At 37.8% G+C, this 13282-nt stretch overlaps 1 protein-coding gene across 1 annotated transcript in view; it reads left to right on the top strand.

The window, feature by feature from the left end:
• The window catches only part of LOC150109432 (uncharacterized), a 334156-nt gene that overhangs the window by 69672 nt on the left and 251202 nt on the right, over positions 1-13282 (top strand). The window contains exon 4 of the mRNA XM_090408164.1: positions 11453-11505. Coding sequence (XP_090264290.1) covers positions 11453-11505 — 53 coding nt within the window. The remainder of the gene's footprint in view (positions 1-11452; positions 11506-13282) is intronic.

Here is a 13282-nt window from a genome sequence, read left to right as displayed (position 1 = left end):
CTGCCTCTCCTTCACTGCCTACTGCAAACCTACACATGCAGGCCAGTACATACATAAAAATTCATACCACCATCCAGCACAAAAACTAGGAGTCATCAGCACCTAATAATTTGCTCCAATGAACAAGCTCTGAACCAAGAATTGGAAATTATTAACCAAACATTTGTAAAAAATGGCTACAATAAAAAACAGTTCATGAGATCCTCCATAAAAATGCCATTAAAAGCAAAAAATATTACAAAAATGCCATAACCATACCCTACATTAGGGGGGATTTCAGAAAAACTAGATAGAACAAACTTAAATACAGCATCAAGACAACCTTCAAAACCCCTGGAAAATCTCCACTATGGTAAAACAGGCCTATCATAACATGCACTTCAAACATTCCACAGATTTGATTGGAAAGGCACTATGTCCCTACACCACTCCAAAACCTGGATTGAAAAAAAATTCAAAGAAGCTTGTGAGATGCTTAAACATCATCCAAATGTGAACAAAAATGTTGGATTAATTATGCAAAGAATGTGGAGGACCCTTCTTCAACCCATATAGCAACCAGAACAACCCCAGACAGAAGAAAATCTCAATACGAAAGGAATGTAGAAATTGTTTAATGTAGTTCCAATTTTTTTTTCTTACCAGAGGTCAAGTTAGGATAAATAATTAATAAACTTTTAGATTAATTTTACTTTTGTATAGTGCAGCAGTGTAAAATCTCTCGCGATTCGTTAAATTAATTAACTCAAGTTCGATTCTACAGAGGTTTCCAAACATGTATAAAATAAGATGTCGGAAGTTTTTTCCCATTTGGTTAGACTATAAATTATAGTCTAATCCTTTATCCAAGTGTAAGCAAACAAAGTTTGCACATGAAGTGTCTTCAGGACTGGCGCAACTCAAGGCAAAGGTGGACTAAGTTCTTATCACTTTCCTTAGTATCACATAATGCAAAGCACATCTCCTTGTGGACATGTATACTACTATGCATTATGGGAAGGATCACTACCCAGACCAGTTTCCCTGTTTAAGTGCGTGGTTATCTCTCCAAAAACTCGTGAGATCCCCTGGATCACCCAATAATGAGTGACCCACAGGATCAAAAACTCAGAGTTGTTCCCCTTGGTAACAGGCTCACCGTGTCACCGAGAAGACCTCTCAGTGTTGGCTCTACCCCGTGTGCAGGCTCACGCCCACCACTGAGCAGAGCCACTCATATTTCATCTGGGGGGGGGGTAACAGCAACAGCGTGCCTCAGTTAACTTCATGGGCTACAGCATTGCCATTCATTACCCCCCCCCCAGGACCTGGTTGACAACAACAGCCATGCCTCTGTTAAAACTTCATGGGCTGCAGCATTGCCATTCATCACCAAAGCTTCCAACCGGTTTCGACCTTTATTTGAGGTCTCTTCAGTGGGAGCCAGACCCAGAGATGATACCAAGGTTGAAGCAATGCAGAACTCATATTTCCATATGTCAGTTACCAAATGGTGTCACACTTTATTATTAAATTGCTCTGGATTAGAGAAAAATGTTGGAAGTTTTTTCCCACTTAGTTAGACTGTAAGTTATATATTTAGTTTAATCCTTTATCCAAGTGTAAGCAAGTCTAACCAAGTGAAAAAAAAAACTTCCAACATCTTTCTCTAATCCAGAGTAATTTAATAATAAGGTGTGACACCTTTTGGCAACTGGCATATGGAAATATGAGTTCTGCATTGCTTCAACCTTGGTATCACCTCTGTGTCTGGCTCCCACAGAAGAGAACCCAATAAAGGTTGAACCCGGTCTGGGTAGTTATCTTTCCCATAATGCATAGCAGTATACATGTCCACAAGAAGATGTGCTTTGCATTATGGGATACTAAGGAAAGTGATGAGAACTTAGTCCACTTTTGCAATGAGTCAGTCCTGAAGATACTTCAGGCGCAAACTTTGTTTGCTTATACTTGGATAAAGGATTAAACTAAATATATAATTTATATATAAAATAGAATTTATGTGGTAATTAAGTGAATGTAATATTTTTTCTGTAAAATGCATCAAATAATTTCCATTAATTTGTATGTAAAACGGAAAACAGCAGATTAACAGAATGATGACTAGACAAAAAACAAACATTTGCAAAGTCTTGTAAATATAAAAATATGCACCCACGATAGAGACATGCAAGCAGAGGGAGCCGAAGTGACGTGATCATGCTGGCTGGTAATCCTGGCAACTATAACATAGTAACAAAGAATTAGAGAAGGTATAAAAAAGGACTGAGATGGAACAAGAGGGTTCTCGATTTTTATGCTCTGAGTTTTTTTTCCTTTCTCAGAGGACTTTCCAGGTGTGGGAGGTGAGACCGTTATCGATGGAGCTCCTGTTCAAATATATGGACATGCTATGAGAGTGCTACTACCCGTGGTCATAACGCTGACTTTGGTAGTTCCTTTCCAGTTACCGATGGGAAATCTCAGCAGCAGTACCGACGGAAGAATCGCTCTGACCTTGTCCGGCAATTCCCAGAGTGAGAACTGTCACATCGTCCAAGCAACGATTGTAACCTATGAAGAAGACGTATCTGAAGTTTTGTTCTATTGTCTGATCTGGGTATGTGAAAGATTACCATAAGTAAGCACATTTTGTTAATGTTTCTGATTAATACAACTGGAATTTGTATGTGTAATGAGGGTGCTTACAGGTATTTGTTAGTGAAATGTTAAATAATGAGTTATGGTTACAAAAAGGTAAATTAATTGTAAATATGTACATATAATGGAAGGAATTAAGTTAAAAAGTAACTTAGGGAATAGCTAAATGCTTATTATAGATAGGTTAGCATTGTGATGGAATTAAGTAATAGTTATGTGCAAAGTTCTAAATATTATGTTGTAGCTACTGTAGATTTGATTAGGTCGAGAGAGACTTCCTCTCCCCTTAGATGTGTGTGTATTGTACTTTCTTACTAGCTTAAAATAAAATGTTTTGTTTGTTTAACTACCTTGCCTGATCTACAGTGTCGTAATGAGGGTGTGGCGAAAGAGGCGCCCACCATGGGCGCAAAATGTAAAAAATAAAAATAAATAAATAGATATAAAAGTCCGCTATTTTATATTGTATTTTTAAATTTCGGCAATATGCCGCTTTTAGACACACAAATTCTGCAACACACTGCAACTCATTTTGTTGGGGTTAATAGTAAGTATTTAACATATTGCATTTAGTAAAAGTTAACTTGTTACATTTAAATTTTTCAAAATGTTTGTCATTTTTGGGTTGGGGGGGGTGCAAGTTAGACACTTGCCACAGGCTCTTCATACCATCATTACTGTACTGCTGATCTATTGCCAATGCACTATCTCTAAAAAACTAGCGAACCTGCGTGCACTTTAAATTGAGAATTGCCATGACTTGCAATAGAAATTTATGTATATTAACTATGATCTTGCCTGTATTACTTACTCTAATTCTTAGACTACATTAGCTCAATTAGAATGGCACAGTCGTTAATCAAAAATAAATTTTTCTAATTGATTAGTGTGAGAATTGGTAACCTGTATATCATAGATAGGCTGATAACTTAAAGTCTGTTTACTAGCAGTAGGAACAGGGAATAAGATTAAGGATTAACAGTGAGATATATGTTATGCAGATTAAAGTAAAATTATGAGTAAAAGTAGCATAGAGTTAGCTAAGACATAAGGTGCTGGGAGGGCAGCATGTATAGGGGTTAACAAAGGCGCCGTTGAAAATAAGAATAAGTAAGAAAAATATAACAATTGCAGCGCAGATGACGACCATAAAATATAACAGGCATATAGCTTGATTATATTGTACATATGTATGTTTCCTGATGATGACCTCAATTCAGAGGTTGAAACATTAATTGTTGCTTAATGTTAATTAAAGTAATTATTCTAACACGTGTGTTGTGTCTCCATAAATTCTTCACTATGAATTAGAAATATTGCAAACAATCTACTCTCAGAAGAACAAAATGTTTTCAGACAGGAAGACCATGTACTGACAATATTTATGTGCTAAAACAAATTATTATTATTATTAAACAAGACCTCATGGAGTCAAAGACTCATCTAGGAGGTCCTTTTATCTCACACACATTTCATCATACCGGGTCTTAAACACATTCAAACTCCTTGCAGACACCACACTCTCAGGCAAGGCATTCCAATCATTCACAACTCTGCACGAAAAAAACCTGCCTCTCACTCCCCTACTCACACCCTCTTTATACAGTTTCCAGGGATGACCTCTGGTTCTCCCCTGATCTCCCACTATTCGCTGTAGAACTTCTCCACCATTGATCCTATAGCAACCCCTTACCAACTTGTAGGTCTCTATCATATCTCCCCTCTTCCTTCTCTCCACTAGTCTCTGCAAATTACATCTTTTCAATCTTTCCTCATACTCGACATTCCAGAGGTCAGAAACTACCTTAGTCAGTCGCCTTTGGACCCTTTCCAACATCTCTTCATCCTTCTGAAAAACAGGTGACCAAATCTGGGCACAATAGTCCATGTGTGGCCTAATCAAAGCCTTATACAATGGAATAAGAATCTCCCTACTTCTACACGTCAGTGTCCTCCTCATCATTCCCAGAAGTCTTTGTGTTGTCTTCACAATTTTGGCGATGTGACCCCTAAATTTTAGATCCTTATCCACTATCACTCCCAGATCTCTTATTTCCTCTACTTCCAACAATATATTCTCACCTAGCATAAATTCTGCATCCCATCTTTGTTTTCCAAATTTTAAAACCTTACATTTTGCAACATTGAACTCACATCCCCATTTGCTTGCCCAATCACTCAATTTATTCAAGTCTTCTTGCAAGGCCACAACATCTTCACTACTCTTTATGGTTCGTCCCAACTTTGCATCATCTGCAAACAACTGAATATCTCCATCCAAATCTTCGCCAATATCATTAATATACAAGTTAAATAGTAATGGCCCTAAAACAGATCCCTGAGGCACTCCACTAGTGACTTTCCTTTTCCTGGATATTGCACCCCCATACACAACTTGTTGATACCTATCAGATAGCCAGTCTCCAATCCAATGCACTAATCTAATATCCAACCCCATCTGCTCTAGTTTGACTGTCAACTTATCATGAGGTATTCTATCAAAAGCTTTTGCGAAATCCAAGTATATTACTGTGTATCCTTCTCCTCTGTCCAAGGAAGCAGTCACTTTATTGTAATAAGTAAGTAGATTACTAAAACACGACCTCCCTTTAGCAAATCCATGCTGTCCATCAAAGATTATACCATTGTTGTCAACCCAACTCTGGATCCTAGTTCTCACAAGCTTCTCCAACAACTTAACCACAACACCTGACACACAGATAGGCCTATAGTTTGATGCTTGAGTTCGATCACCTCCTTTATGAAGTGGCACAATCTTGCCCTCCTTCCACTCTTTAGGGACTTGACCAAGTGCAAGACTCATATTAAAAAAATATGTCAAGGCAGGTGTCAACTCTCTGGCACATTCCTTCAGAATACGCGGTGATATATTATCAAGTCCCACAGCCTTATTTACATCTAGTTTACTCAACTCCCCAAACACCTCTTGCTCACTTACAGTCAGTCTCTCCTCCCCATCATCAACTGCTCTTAATCTCTCCATGAAGTCACATTCACAAGATTGAAAGATCTTTATGAACTGCTCATTAAGTATCTCCACCACACATTCTGCAACAGCTGTCTTTATACCATTTCCTCCAATCAATGTCATCCTTCCATAATCGTTCTTTCTTTTGCTGGCTACATATCGTAAAAACTCCCTAGGATTCTTTTTAGCTTCATTAGCTAACTGCTGTTCATACCTCTCTTTAGCTACTCTCACCAACCAAGTTACTCTCCTTGCCTGGTCTTTGTAGAACTCATGAAATTGGTTACTTCCACTTCTCTTATGCTGCCTCCACAATGCCCTTTTTCTCTGTATTGCATGCTTAATCTCTTTATTCATCCATCTCACACCTAACTTATTTAACCTTCTCACCCGTGGTATACATTTAGACATTGCATCCACTAAATATTTTTTGAAAATCCCCCAAGCTGCATTGATCTCTTTTCCAGCTAACTCCTCATTCCATGCTACACCTGCAAGCTGTCTCCTGAGCTCTTCATAATCACCCCCCTTGTAGTTCCACATATACCCTTTTTTCACAGGGGTCCTTGCACTGCTGGCAACCACCCAAGTAATCACCTCATGGTCACTTTCACCAATTGGTGAATGATTTGATACCTCATTGATAATTACATCCTCCGATGAGATGACCAAATCCAAGACCCTTAATCCTCTTGTGCCCTCTGTTACATACTGTCTGAGATAGTTATCCCTCAAAAACTCAAGAAACTCATTTTCTTTACTTCCAGTTGCTATCTCTTCATTCCAGTCTATATTGCCATAATTAAAATCACCCATAATGATCACCCTTTTCTTATTTGCTTGGCTTATTTGACCATACATTTCACTATCACCACCATCCACATTACCAGGTCTATAACAACATCCCACCAAGTATTTGATTCTATTCACCTCTATCTCACACCATACTGCCTCAAAACCACTGGCCCCATTTCCCCCTTGCATCTCTACCTTGTATGGACATAACTCTTTCTGTATCATCAATAGCACTCCCCCTCCCTTTTTACCCCTTCTATCCTCACGAAACACATCATACCTTTCCATCTCTATTCCTGTCAGGATGTCATCCTCATCTAACCATGTCTCACTTATTCCGACAATCTCTGGGTGCACAGACGCAATTAGTGCAACCATTTCATCCGCCTTGTTTCTTATACTTCTAGCATTGGTATACAAACACAACAACAACTCATTTCTGGATCTACAGCTAGTTCCACTGATACCACTCACTCGATGTGATCTCTCCATGCTGGACTGGGGCCATTTCCCTTTCTGCTTCTTCATTTTAGAACCCTTTGCAATTCCATCTGTTTCCTTTTGATCCCTGATCATCCCATTACTTTCCTGCCCACACATTCTCTCATCTCCTCTTAGAGCATCCACCTTTCTCACGCTGTGTATCCCTGTCCACCCTGAGCCTCCCCGTTTCCCTGCTCCTCTTGCACACCCATTCTCTCATTATCTATACTCATACCACTCACTTCCACATTCATTTCCACTCCTTCAATCTCTCCTGTCTTACTCTCCTGCTCTTCCACATCACTCCCCTCTCGATCTGATTCATTCTCTCTATTCACTTCTCTACCTTCCAGCAGCAGTCTCTCCAAGCGACTCACACCATAACCACTCAAATGCAGTCCATCGCTCCCATACAGCTCACTTCGTCCCTCAAACTCATTCCACACATTAACAAACTGTACTCCCATCTCCTCACACATTTCAGCCAGAATATCATTCATAATCCTTGCTCTCCGCCTCATTTCACCAGAATCATACCTAGGCAACACACTGACCACCCTTCCTGTCACACTATTCTCCTTTATCTTTCCAAGCAGTCTCCTGACATTCATTTTGACATGCTCTTTGTTCTCTCTCAAATCATTCGTACCAATTAATACAATTAACTCTTTTGCTCGTTCCCGCCTCATATTCAATGCCTCAATCACTCTACTCATTTTACCGCCTGGAAAACATACCTTGTGCATTTTATCCTCTAGCACACCTTTAATAATGGAGTCACCATACAATGCCACTCGCTCATCTTTTGTTAACTCTTTCATGCCATCATGATTTATTTTAATAGTTTTGACCTGCATTCTCTTAATTTCATTCCGCATCCATTTCATTTCTTGCTTCATCCAATCCAATTCACCTTCTGAACCTCGCGACACATTCACTCTATCATTAAATCTTTCTAACTTTCTAACTCTCGAACTTCTCTTCTCACTTTCCCTCTCATTAATCCTTCTTTGTTTCCGTACTTTCGGTCCAACATACGTCCAACTTTCACTGTCATTCTTCTCACTTTCACTCTCACATATCTTTCTTTGTTTCCGTACTTTCGGACTAACATGCGTCCAACTTTCGCTATCATTCTTCTCACTTTTACTGTCATTCATCTTTCTTTGGTTCAGTACTTTCGTTCCAACATGCGTCCAACTTTCAATGGATGAGATACGTTCCTGGGAATGTCTTTAAGTCAGATTTGTATGTAACTCGGATTCCTGATGAACAGCACACATATGGTGGTAATAATAATAATACTATAATGGCTCATATGTGGCAATAATAATACAGTGTAATACTGTAATAATAATAATAATAATAATAATAATAATAATAATAAGTTACAGAAACTATTCTGCTCTTTCTTTTAATTCAAACAAACAGAATTATTGACAAAAGATGAGAATTTCGTTTAGAAACTCATATGGCCTTTATAGATTATGAAAAAGCTTTTGATAAAATACACACAGAAAAACTATGGAATATAATGAAAAAAAAAAAGGATATCCATTACATTTGGTACAAGCTATACATAGTTTATATAAAGATACAAAAATACAGTTACATAATAAATTAACAGAAGAGATTGAAATAAATCAGGGTATCAAACAGGGATGTAGCTTATCTCCAGCTCTATTCAATATTTATACAGAGAGTCCCTGGTTATGGATGAGATACGTTCCTGGGAATGTCTTTAAGTCAGATTTGTATGTAACTCGGATTCCTGATGAACAGCACACATATGGTGGTAATAATAATAATACTATAATGGCTCATATGTGGCAATAATAATACAGTGTAATACTGTAATAATAATAATAATAATAATAAGTTACAGAAACTATTCTGCTCTTTCTTTTAATTCAAACAAACAGAACATAAAAACAATATCATACAAAAAGTTTAGATAGGAGAAATTTAAAGAATATTAAAGGTTGCATCAATGTCTTGCTTACTGGAAGGGGCATTTTTTAGGCAAGAAGGTAGGCTAACATTAATCAGAAGATGATGATGGAGATGGTGCTAGAGCAGATGGACTTGGTACTGGAGAATCAGGATTTGATTCTGTTGCTGGAGGAGGGGAGCTTACATCTGAAGTGAGTTTCTTGAAAAGGTATCTAGGATTGTTTGCACAGCCTTTTTCTTTTTTTCATCATAAATGGCCTTGTAGCAGTTGATGTTCTCACTAACTGCACAGTAAGCCTTTGTTAACCACTCAATGTTAGGATCTTGCTCCTAAAGCTTAGCAAATCCTGCTTCAATGAGATGAAAGGCTTCAGCTAATTCTTTTGTCATAAACTTTCTTTTCTGTGGATCTTCTGATTCTTTGTGTTCTTGTGTTTCTATCAGCTGCTTCTCTATCTCCATGAGATCTTCATTCGTTAATTCTTGTGAATGGGACTCTTAGTAAGTCAATGACATCGGTTTCATTGATATCCATTGCTGGACATCAATGAAAATGATCCTTCAGGTCACTTGCTGAATTGAGAGTGATCCCCCCCCCAGATCACTCTAAATTCAGCAAATGACCTGGAGGATCATTTTACTCAGTAGTAATTCCACTCAATGACAGGCCCACCCTTCCACTGAGAGGAACAAGAATATTATTTCTTGTCATCTTTAATTTATAGTATAACCAAGTGAAAACATTTTCAACTTTCATGTATGCTGTTCATCAAAATTGGCATCAATAATTCCACTACTCTCGCTGCAACTATTGCACAGCATATTAGAATCCAACAGCTGCATCACAGTTCATCTCCAAACTTGCTGAAGAAGATTTTCTTCAATTATTGAAAGAGGGTCCTCAATAATTATTATAGAGAGGGTCCAAAGACGAATAACCAATGTAATATCAAGACTCTGGAGTGTTGGTTATGAAGAGCATTTTGAGAGAATTTGGCTCACAGAGATTGGTGAATAGGTGATAAAGTGGAGATATAATAGAGACCTTCAAGTTATAATAAATTTAGTTTAATCCTTTATCCAAGTGTGAGCAAACAAAGTTTTCTCCTGAAAATATCTTCAGGACTGAATATGGTGTTGTACTACCTTACTGGGATAAGGTAGTACAACACCGGGCAACTCGTAGCAAAGGTGGACCAAGCTAACATCACTCCTATCCCAGTATTTCCCATAATGCAAAACACATCTCATTGCAGATATGTATAATGTTATGCATTAAGGGATTGGCCACTATTTAGAGTAGTTTCGACCTTTATTGAGGTCTCTTCAGTGGGAGCCAGACCCAGTGGTGGAGATACCAGGCAGAAGCACTAGTGAGGTCATCTTTACCTATAGGAGTTGCTAAAAGGTTTGCCACCTTTTTTTTTTATTAAATTACTCTGGATTTAGAGAAAGATGTTGAAAGTTTATTTTTCACTTGGTTAGACTATAATAAATTTAGTTTAATCCTTTATCCAAGTGTGAGCAAACAAAGTTTGCGCCTGAAAATATCTTCAGGACTGAATATGGTGTTACTGGGGTAGGGTAGTACAACACCGGGCAACTCGTAGCAAAGGTGGACCAAGCTAACATCACTCCTATCTCAGTATCTCCCATAATGCAAACCACATCTCCTTGCAGATATGTATAATGTTATGCATTGAGAGATTGGCCACTACCCAGACTAGTTTCGACCTTTATTGAGGTCACACCATATTCAGTCCTGAAGATATTTTCAGGTGCAAACTTTGTTTGCTCACACTTGGATAAAGGATTAAACTAAATTTATTATAGTCTAACCAAGTGAAAAATAAACTTTCAACACCTTTAAGTTAGTTAAGGGATTCTATCAGATTAATATAGAAGAAATTATAAAAAGAGTGGCTGTTAAGATGGGAAGAATGAGTGGCCATCGTTGGAAATTGTATAAAGATGTGGTGAAGAAGGAGTGTGAGGAGTAGATTTTTTATGTGGAGAGTTGTTAGTGAGTGGAATGTGCCTGAGTGCTTTGTTAGTGCAGGTAGTGTAAATAACTTCAAAGCTCATTATGATGGACATGTTGCTGTTTAATAGATATGATAGACATGTTACAGACTCATTGTGGCCTTTCATGATGAGTCTGTTGGCTCTATGGAGGTTACCAAATAATAATTCCTTCTTCTGCTATCGTTTGGAGCAGTCTTCTTTCTATATGTTTCCTAAAGAGTACAGTCTTCAGGTCTATAAATTCCAAAGTTTCTTCTGTTTTCTGACCTTTTTGCCCAAGGCTTTGTAAAGAGGCAAAATGGCATCGTTATCCTTACATATCATATGCAACATCTCTTGATTCCACAAGATATTATATTTAATGAGGCATAATGATTGGATGCTTGGATTTCATTATTTTCTAGCTTAATTTTAATTTTGTTTATTTATTCATTTATTATTATTTTTTAATATAACTATTATATTTTGGTATCAAGTTTTATTTATGCCCCTTGTTACTTTGAAATATTAAATACTCTTTGATTTCTGAAAGTCTAGCTTTTATTTTCTTCTAATTTGAACTCATAGAATTACAGAAAAAACTTCTCGAAGGAAAAAATCATAGTTATAACTTAAAAAAGGTAAGATGTTTTTCAAAATTTTTTAATATATACAGCTACACTACCGATTTTCCAACAGTGGACAATCTTGCACCTCCTTTAGTAGAGGCAAAATTATGAGAGCACACTTGAAATTTGTTAGAAGTTTTTTTCCACTTGGTTAGACTATAATAAATTTAGTTTAATCCTTTATCCAAGTGCAAGCGAACAAAGTTTGCTCCTGAAGTATCTTCAGGACTGGGGCAATTCGTGGTAAAGGTGGACCAAACTCTCATCACTCATTGTCTCAGTATCTCCCATAATGCAAAGCACATCTCCTTGCAGACATCCATAATGCTATGCATTAAGGGAAGGGCCGCTAACCCTAGTCAAGTTTAGTCCACCTTTACCACGAGTTGCCTCAGTCCTGAAGATGCTTGAGATGTAAAATTTGTTTGCTTGCACTTAGATAAAGGATTAAGCTAAATTTATTACACCCTTGAAATTCTTGAGACCACTAGACTAGTTCACTGGACAGCCACAGATGCACCTAATTAATTAAGTACATGCTTGCTTAATTGGTGTGAGTGTGACTGTGGTGAAGGATGGCATCAATGATTTCTAAAAGCATCAGGGTATTTCTGTCCATAAAGTTTGTGGTGAAAAACAATCTGCAGACCACAAAGAGGCTATTGAATGTGTGAACAAATTTGGTAAAGTTACATTACATCTGACGAACACCTCAATCTCAAGAAAGTTGATAATGCTAATGAAACTGCATTATATTGGCAATGCACATTGTGAAGGACATTAACAGCAGAGGACGAAGCAAGGCCCACAGGATTCAGACATTCTTGAGGGTACAGTTACTATTCTAGGGTGCCCAAATGCAGCAGACACGCACAGACTCTGGTAATAGGAAAAACTAAATTCCTTAGGGGCTTGAAAGGCATTGATATTTACTTTAATATACCATGCAAATAAAAATGGTTGAATTACTACTGAGGTTATGTTAAAAAAAAAACCTGAAGCCTGAGCACACTCTCTATCTGTAGGCGTATTGAATGATTGAAAAATTCTTCTTATTCGTGATTTCTGTTCAGTTCCCCAGTGTGATGAGCTCCTGTGTAAGAAAAATATCATTATTATTATCCTAAGACTCCATGGAGTGAAAGACTTATCTAGGAGATCTTTGTCATACAATCTAATCATACTGCACCTTAAACACATTCAAATTCTCTGCAGACACCACACTCTCAGGCAAGGGATTCCAATCATTCACAACTTTGCATTCAAAGAACCTGCTTCTCACTGCCTTTTTCACATCCACCTTATACAACTTCCAGGGATGACCTCTTGTTCTCCCCTGATCACAGACCATTTTATGAAAAGCCTCTTCAACATTGATCCTATAACAACTTCTTACCAACTTGTACATCTCTCTCATTTCATCCCTCTTCCTCCTATCCACTAGAGTCTGTAAATTGCACCTTCTAAATCTTTCCTCATTTTCAACATTCCAAAGATCAGCTCCTGTGGGCCACTTAAGACCCACAGGAGCTGATCTTAGTCAATTGCCTCTGGACCCTTTCCAGCATCTCCTTATCCTTTTGAAAACCAGGTGTCAAATCTGCACATTAGTCCATATGTGGCCTAATTAAGGCCTTATACAATTATGTTCCTTTATGTTCGTTTATGTTCCTTTTGTCTAATAGGAATTGTGCATCCTGTTTCTCCTATATATGGTATGTTGCAAGTACAATAAATCCGGTATACTCCAGGGTGGGCTAGTGGAGGGAGTTGGTCTTTGGATGAGTTG

This window comes from Typopeltis vanoorti, chromosome 2 (genome assembly GCF_054136105.1).
Source record: "Typopeltis vanoorti isolate ZY-2024b chromosome 2, IOZ_Tvanoo_1.0, whole genome shotgun sequence".
Taxonomy (NCBI): Eukaryota; Metazoa; Arthropoda; class Arachnida; order Uropygi; family Thelyphonidae; genus Typopeltis; species Typopeltis vanoorti.
Note: the sequence above shows the minus strand (reverse complement) of the source record. Positions and strands in the feature narration are given on the sequence as shown.